General features: G+C 41.7%; 1 protein-coding gene across 1 annotated transcript; it reads right to left on the reverse strand.

The window, feature by feature from the left end:
- Window positions 1–6,940: 6,940 nt before the first annotated feature.
- Window positions 6,941–8,492, reverse strand: LOC131428987 (uncharacterized). Its single transcript, XM_058593044.1, has 2 exons — window positions 8,426–8,492; window positions 6,941–8,349 (listed from the first exon to the last, which is right to left on the reverse strand). The coding sequence occupies exons 1-2, from the start codon at window positions 8,490–8,492 to the stop codon at window positions 6,941–6,943; spliced, it is 1,476 nt and encodes a 491-aa protein (XP_058449027.1).
- Between the last annotated feature and the right edge of the window lie 210 nt (window positions 8,493–8,702).

Below are 8,702 nucleotides of genomic sequence, written 5' to 3' on the forward strand. Positions count from 1 at the left end.
CATTTTTGGTTATAAACTGTCGTAAAGAAGTTCATAAATTGTTTTTATCTCGATATTCTTCCAAATCTTTTATTGCTGTTGTGGAGGCGATCGAAAATCGTAGTTTTGTACATTTTCGAAAGCAAACAATTTTTGAAGGAATAAAATTGTAATAATATTTGGTCTACAACGGAATTAAGGGATCGAAAATCATTAGATTTTGCGCATAGGGGTAGAACGAATGTTCACATCTTTCGACAAAAAATGTAAACATGAACATGAATGGATAAGAACGTCAATATTGGTCTATGATTACGATATGGACCGTTTGCATTTCTGCTGGCTGCCATTATTTTGGCACAAGCACACCAGCATAATGTAAACGCTTGCCAACTCGATTTGTTTAGTTTTGTAAGATTCGCCCTTCTTTGAAAAACAATTGACATATCATGTCATGCGTATGCCATACATTCGTATGTTAGGTAGAATTCACAGCGCAACCCAAGCAAGGAGAGCTGCTTCGTACGTTCATTAGTTCCTGAACATGTCAGCCAGCTGATGAGTATGCTTCATGAAGTTAGCATTTGATGAACGGTTCGCATATTGAAGATGCCTATGAGAAAACTAGATTGATAACTTTTAATTTCGATGAATATTATTTGAAAAAACATTGTGTTTAGAATTACCATACTTACCCACCGAATTACCCGCTAAAGAAAATTAGAGTGTAGAGTATACCTTGTAACCCCAGTTTAATTTGTTGATCATACATGATTGACATTCCTTCTCACACGTTCGTTGCACACTACTACTACCGTGATTTACTGCTGGAGTGAAGCAGAAAATTAATAGAGTAAAATTATTATAGTTTGACCGTCGAAGAAAGAACATCGCTGAAAAATAAAAGTTGCTGCTAAATTATTTAAATCCTCTTACCTGTAACCGAAGAGTCCGTTAAGGGTGAAGGTGCGGAATTTTTCTCGAATATTTATACCGGACACAACATAGTTAGTGCCGTGACCAGGATACAAAATCGTAAATCGATTACGCCATAATTTACGTCAATTGCGTACCATCGCTGCGGAATCCTAGAACAATTCAACGGAGCCGCCATTGCTAAAGGAGGCCTTCGAAACAAAGGAGTTCGCCATTACTGGTCGACAACGTGCCTGTATGGTTATTGGAACTGCTTGAAAATTTATACAAGACCTGATAATTTCAGGCAGAAGGTTAGTTTCTGTCCAACGTGAAATATCTTTCTCTCTGGTGCGCTCTAGATTTGCTTTTCTTTTCTATTATCGCATTCTTTGGAATCGTATTGTACGAGATTTGATCTGCATTGCTGGACCCACGTCAGTTCATCGGAAACCGGAAATCTTTCGGACATTTACTTGGTCTTTCTACGTAATCTGCGATGGCCGAAGAACAACGTGTCCAGTTGCTTACGTCACGGAGAACGACAATGTTGGAGTCTCTGGGTCGGGCGGAGGTATTTCTGCAAAATTTCGATGCTCGACATGATGGAGAACAAGTACCGCTGAGGTTGGAGTATTTCATCAATATGTGGACGTAGCTTGAAGAAGTACAGGCGGAGTTAGAAGATGGAGCTACTACGGCAGAAGGTAGGGCAGAGCATGCTACGGTTCGGGCGGAGTTTGAGCCGCGCTTGTTTATAATAAAAGCTGGTTTAATGTCTAAAATGCCACCTCTTCCTACAAATGCTAATATCCCTCAAACCCCGCATATTACTTCCACTCTCTCTGGCATCAAATTACCAACAATTTCGCTTCCTGAGTTCGACGGGGACTATAGGCAATGGCTAACATTTCATGATACATTTTTGGCTTTGATACACAACAATGCGGATGTTCCACCCGTTCAGAAATTCCATTACTTAAAAGCAGCTGTTAAAGGGGAAAATGCTCAGTTGATTGAGTCTTTCACCCTCATTCTTGTTTACGTCCGTATCCGCAATACGACGAACGGGTACTTTCGAACGAATACGAATAAGCCATTCTTGTTTTCACTCGAATGAATTCGAACGCGTCTCGTTTGCCACAAAATATTCAAATATCAGTAAACTTCTTAAAATAAATGCTAAGCCTTGATGTAATCAGTCCAATTCATGTGATTAACCATATGCGAAACGCTAGAATGTAAGCCATTTTAGTTTCAAAAGAAACGTGTGTTCGAACATCATTCGTACGAACGAAATGACCCATTCCCGTTTACGGACGAATAGACGAAATGCCGTGGTTTCGATTCGTCAGTTTAATGTTGCGAATCAACGATTCGAACACATTGAAAAAAGTTTAACCGATCTCTAACAAAATTATTTTCGAATCTAAAGGTGATTTAAAATCAAATCGTAAATTTGTGTTTTGCATAAATCATTTAGAAAGCATAGCAGTATAGTAAAATGCTGTTTTCTGTGGTGAACCTTTGAATATATGCGAGGTTCGAAGTTTTTACGCATCAATTTTGCATCTATTAAGTACTTTATGGAAAATACGCCATGGGTAAACATGCTTTATTTTATATTAAATGCATGATTTTACCAATGAAATAAATATGTAGGCTATCGAAAACATGACAAAATTGCAAGAAAAATGCAACATATTTTTCGCAGATACTACTGATCGGACTGCTATTTCAAGTGCTTTTTTTACTTTGCACGAAGTTTAATTTGAAAATTTCATTTACCGACTTGAATAAAATTGGTCCTGAGTACGATATTTATTTATTATGTAGCATTCGACACTTCCTTGATGCTTCGAATCTTCCTTAAAAAACTACCTGCGCTACCGATCCTTCTTTTGCACAGGAATCGCGTACGTACACGTTCGAGTGAAAACAAGAATGGCTTGTTCGCATTCGTTCGAAAGCATGTGTTCATCGTATGGTCGATACGGACGTAAGCAAACATGATGATACAAAATCAGTGAAAAAAACAATCCAAATAACAAATGATATCAAAGATTTTTATTTACAACTCAAATCTGTACCAGAACTGGTAGTTTAAAGTTGGATGGGCGTTGTTTTTATGCATGTACGATGTTTAAAAGTGTGATTGATTCGAACGTAAACGGGAATACGAATTTGCTATACTTTCGAACGTATCGCATACGGTCGTAAACAAGAATGAGGGTGTATAGCAATTTGTTCCGCTAACTATTCTCTGGTTTGGCAAACTCTCGAAGGGCGGTATTCCAATGAATATTTACTCAAGAAGCGACACCTGCAGGCACTTTTTGACATCCCACGTATGAAGACAAAGACTGCAGAAACACTTCATGGGTTAGTGGACGATTTTGAGCGGCACACCAAGATTCTTCAGCAGCTGGGGGAACCAACGGATACCTGGAGTACCATTCTCGAACACTTGTTATGCACGCGTTTGCATGACGATTCTGTGAAGGCTTGGGAGGACTACGTTTCGACTGTCGAGAATCCCAATTTTACTTGTTTGATTGACTTTCTTCAACGGAGAACTCGAGTTCTGGAATCGATTTCGGTCAATCACCATCAGTACAACGTCCAACAGCGACGCAGCGTCTACTAATCATTTTCGAAGGCAGACACAATTTCGTTTGTCATCTTGCGCTTCTACAACTTCTTTCAAGTGTTCAGCGTGCAATCAGACACATTCATTGGCAGGATGCAGTAAATTCAATAGCATGTCTATAAGCGACCGCCAGCAGTTTGTAAATTCAAAACGATTATGTCGCAATTGTCTTAGAGAGGATCATCTCGTTCGCCAGCTGGGGGAACCAACGGATACCTGGAGTACCATTCTCGAACACTTGTTATGCACGCGTTTGCATGACGATTCTGTGAAGGCTTGGGAGGACTACGTTTCGACTGTCGAGAATCCCAATTTTACTTGTTTGATTGACTTTCTTCAACGGAGAACTCGAGTTCTGGAATCGATTTCGGTCAATCACCATCAGTACAACGTCCAACAGCGACGCAGCGTCTACTAATCATTTTCGAAGGCAGACACAATTTCGTTTGTCATCTTGCGCTTCTACAACTTCTTTCAAGTGTTCAGCGTGCAATCAGACACATTCATTGGCAGGATGCAGTAAATTCAATAGCATGTCTATAAGCGACCGCCAGCAGTTTGTAAATTCAAAACGATTATGTCGCAATTGTCTTAGAGAGGATCATCTCGTTCGCCAATGTCTATGCGAACTCAACTGTAAAAAGTGTAATCATCGTCATCACACTCTTCTACACACTGGTCAATTCACCGACTCCAAGAACAGCAACGATACTGTCGAGTCTACAGGTAAGCGTAACGCATCACCTTCGAATGTTATATCTGAACAATCCATGGTGGCCGCCACAACTGTACACGAAAATATGCTAGAAGTTCGACATGTCTTAACAACCGTTCAATCAACACAATCGATCAACCCACTGTTCTTTCGATGGTCGTAGTATAACCGACTTTTACATGTCGTGGGCTATTGTCAACGTTTTATAATGAACGTGCGAGCCAAGACCAGAACACAGCCCGCTCATATTACTATACCTGTTACAAAATCGTTATCAGTGGAACTACTTACAAAAGCCAAACTTACGCCTTGCTCAACAAGATGCCTTCCTTCCTGAAATAATAGAGTTGGAAAAGGGGGAACCAATACAAAAACACTCAAGTGTATGCCAAATGAGTCCCTTTCTGGACGAGAAAAAAATACTTAGAGTCGGAGGTCGCCTGAAATTAGCACCATTACTCTACCAAATAAAACATCCTGCCCTACTCCCCAGCGTTCACCCCTTATCACGTTTAATTGCCGAATTTTATCACTTAAAAATGCTTCATGCCGGAGGTCGCTTATTGCTGTCAGCTATTCGTGAAGAATTCTGGCCTCTGCACAGTCGTCGGTTAATCCGCAGCACTGTACGCAAATGTTTCCGCTGCACTCGTATCAGTCCGGTACCTGCTCGTTAGCATATTGGCCAATTGCTCATCCATCGAATTGTTCCCAGTCGCCGGTTTAGCATCGTCGGAGTAGACTACGCTGATCCATTATACCTCAAGCCAATCCACAAGCGCGCAGCACCAGCCAAGACATACATCTACTTATTCGTATGTTTTGCCACCAAAGCTGTGCACATCGAACTCGTCAGTGATTTATCTACACAGGCATCCTTAGCTGCACTTCGCCGGTTCAATTCCAGACAACGGCAAAAATTTCGAAGGTGCTAAAAACGATTTAGTAGAACTATTCACTAATCTTCAAAATTCGGAAGAAAATGAGAAAATTGCATCTACCTGTGCTGACGAAGGAATGACGTGGCACCTTGTATCACCAAAAGCACCTCATTTCGGGGGATTATGGGAGGCTGCTGTCAAAGTTGCTAAAAAACAGCTCTACCGTCAACTAGGCCCATCTCGCCTATCATTCGAGGATGTCAACACGGTGCTCACTCAGATCGAAGCACTGATGAATTCCCGACCTCTACTTCCCATGTCGGACGATCCGGATGATTTGGCAGCGCTCACACCAGCTCACTTCCTTATTGGAACCAGCATGCTCGCCTTGCCCGACCCAGACCATCAAAACATTCCAGTCAATCAGCTTGATCATTACAAAAAACTGCAACTCCACCTGCAAAAATTTTGGTGCACCTGGCGCACTGAATACCTCCAAGAGCTGCAGGCTGACACTGTAATGCATCAAAGAAACAACAATATACTACCCGGACAAATGTTTATTATTGTCGACGATTTGCAGCAGCCGATACGCTGGCCACTTGCTCGGATTTTAACTACCATACCTGGCCCAGATGGAATGACGCGTGTTGTTACTTTACGCACTGCTCGAGGAATCATTACCCGGCCTATCTCCAAAATTTGTTTGTTACCGGATTCCACTGTTGCCGCAAATGATGAAGAAAACCATTTTCCAGCACAGCGACCACAATCAGCTCAACAATTCGAAGTTCCTGCAAAAGAAAACTAAATTTTTTTATTGAATTTTGTATACTTACCTAATTCTCAAGTTCGATTTTTGTTTTGTTTTGATTTTGATTGAAATGATATTCCAAGGCGGTGGCGATGTTTAGAATTACCATACTTACCAGCCGAATTACCCGCTAAAGAAAATTAGAGTGTAGAGTATACCTTGAATCCCCAGTTAAATTTGTTGATCGTACATGATTGACATTCCTTCTCACACGTTCGTTGCACACTACTACTACCGTGATTTACTGCTGGGGTGAAGCAGAAAATTAATAGAGTAAAATTATTATAGTTTAACCGTCGAAGAAAGCACATCGCTGAAAAATAAAAGTTGCTACTAAATTATTGAAATCCTCTCACCTGTTACCAAAGAGTCCGTTAAGGGTGAAGGTGCGCGATTTTTCTCAAATAATTATACCGGACACAACACATTGCTTTTTGTGTTTCTAGGATAATTTTCCACAGTATAATTTTCCAAGTAAAAAAAGGGTCGTTTTGAAAACGGACTCAAATGCAAAAATTATGCTATACAATGTCTGAAATATTTTGAAAATGTGATCAAATTTGGTCTTGGCAAACCTACACTGAAAAACACCGTAAATATTGTGTTGATCGATAAACGACGTTACCAACGGGTGTCGCCGATGTTTACAGATGGCAATTAAGCACCATGAAGCAAACAGCAGCGTAACGGGAACTTCGGAACAATAAAGATGGGCGTCTTATCACGATGATTGCTCAGTAGTAACTGGTAACTTTTAATCGTCATTTCGAGATGAGAGTGTGTGATAGTGTTAGTGTGTATTTTTTCTGTTTCGCTTATTAAATGCATGTGTGATAGCAAAGGTGAACATATTTTAATTGGATTTCTTAGTATGATAACATGACGATGACGATGATGTATGTTATGTGAAGATCCGTAACATCCTGGGCCTCGTTGAAGCGCAGCATTCAAATATCGGATGATTGGAGTTGGTCATTTTCGTCAGATTATAAATGATTCTTGCAGTCTTCGTTCAGGGAGTCATCAAGAGGAAGTAAACATAACTCTGTAGTAGCTCTGCGACGAATGCCAGCTTGAGTACGTACATCCACAACTCGTACGATTCCATCTTCGCTGGGATAGATAGCAATAACGCGTCCAAGAGGCCATTGTTTGGGAGGAGTGTTATCCTGTTTCAAAAGAATCATTGAACCAATCATGAAATCTGTTGGAATTTTTCTCCACTTAGAAGGACGTTGATGCAACAAACTGATGTATTCCTTCGACCAGCGTTTCCACAGATTTAGACACTCATTTGCCCAATGAGTAGATTCCAGTTGTTCGATAAACTGCTTTCGCATCTCCTTCATCTCGCGACTAGCGCTAACGAGCGAGGTGCTGTTATCGCAGTGTATTACGCGAACGCGGCCGACTCGACTGACGAAGCGTCTAAGCGAATTGACGCACGCATCTGCTGACATCCCGGCGACGATATCTAGCATCACGGCTTTCACGGCGAAGCAGACATACACTGCGACCCAGACTTTCACCGATGCGCCCCTTCCCGCGAATCGTCGAACGAAAAATGGCCCACAGTAATCCAGCCCCGTATTTTCGAAGACCTTTGACGGCGTTATTCGATCAACAGGCAATGGCGCCATATATTGATCGCTTGGTTTTGGACGACAACGGAACCACGTCACGCAGTGGTGAACTATGCTTCGAGCAAGGTCTCTGCCTCGAACAGGCCAAAATCGCTGCTTCATCGTCGAAAGAAGTTGCGTGTGTCCAACATGCAGCGCTTGATGATGAATTGATCTAGCTATCAACTTAGTAAGATGATGATTAGCTGGCAATATTATTGGATATCGGCAGTCGTACGATCCTGGTGACATAGAAAGACGTCCATTGATGCGGAGTAGATCCCGTGAATCGAAAAACAAATCGAGGTTTTTGATTGATGATTTGAACGGAGCATTCTTCAGAGAAACGATGCCCTTCTCCTGAGCGTGTAGGTATTGTCGCTCAGCACTAAAAGATGCCTGTTGTGCTACGTGAATTAACGATTTCAAAGCGTTGTCGTATTCCTCTACCGTTAATCCTCCTGTTACACTATTTACTTTTGGTACTCTACAGTTGTCGGCGAATCGTTTGCAGTATGCAGTGACCTTGAGCAAGGGAGCGAGCTCTGAGTATGCAACAATTAAAGAATTATCCGCAGCGTGTGCGTGAAAGGCTACGATGGTTAACTTGCGTTCTTTATTTTGCTGCTCGACCATTGACGATGATAACGGAACGATTGAATCTGGCCAATCCTCCGGTGGAAGAAACAAACACGGCGGTCCATGCCACCAAGCAGTATCTTCTAACAATTGTTGGGGGTCTGCTCCTCTTGATATACGATCAGCGGGATTGTCTGTGGTGGGATTGTGTCGCCATTGAAAGCCGTTAGTCAATCTTTGGATTTCAGCAATACGATTTGAAATGAACACCTTCCATGTAGCAGGTGGTGAAATTATCCAGTGGAGGACGATGGTTGAATCCGTCCAGAATGTACATGTTCCAGTGATCTTAGTCGAATTAAGAGTACTGTCCACTAGTTGGCTTCCTAGGACTGCGGCACATAGTCATGACGTACCGATGAAGGCGAAAGTTAAGCACAATGGACAAGAGAGTGGGCTGAACCGTTGTCCAGTCAGGAGAAAGTCATTTAAGGAAAGGTGATTAGAACTTTTACACGATCCGTCAAACACAACTCTCGTTTTAGTT

Source organism: Malaya genurostris, chromosome 2 (assembly GCF_030247185.1).
Source record: "Malaya genurostris strain Urasoe2022 chromosome 2, Malgen_1.1, whole genome shotgun sequence".
Classification (NCBI taxonomy): domain Eukaryota; kingdom Metazoa; phylum Arthropoda; class Insecta; order Diptera; family Culicidae; genus Malaya; species Malaya genurostris.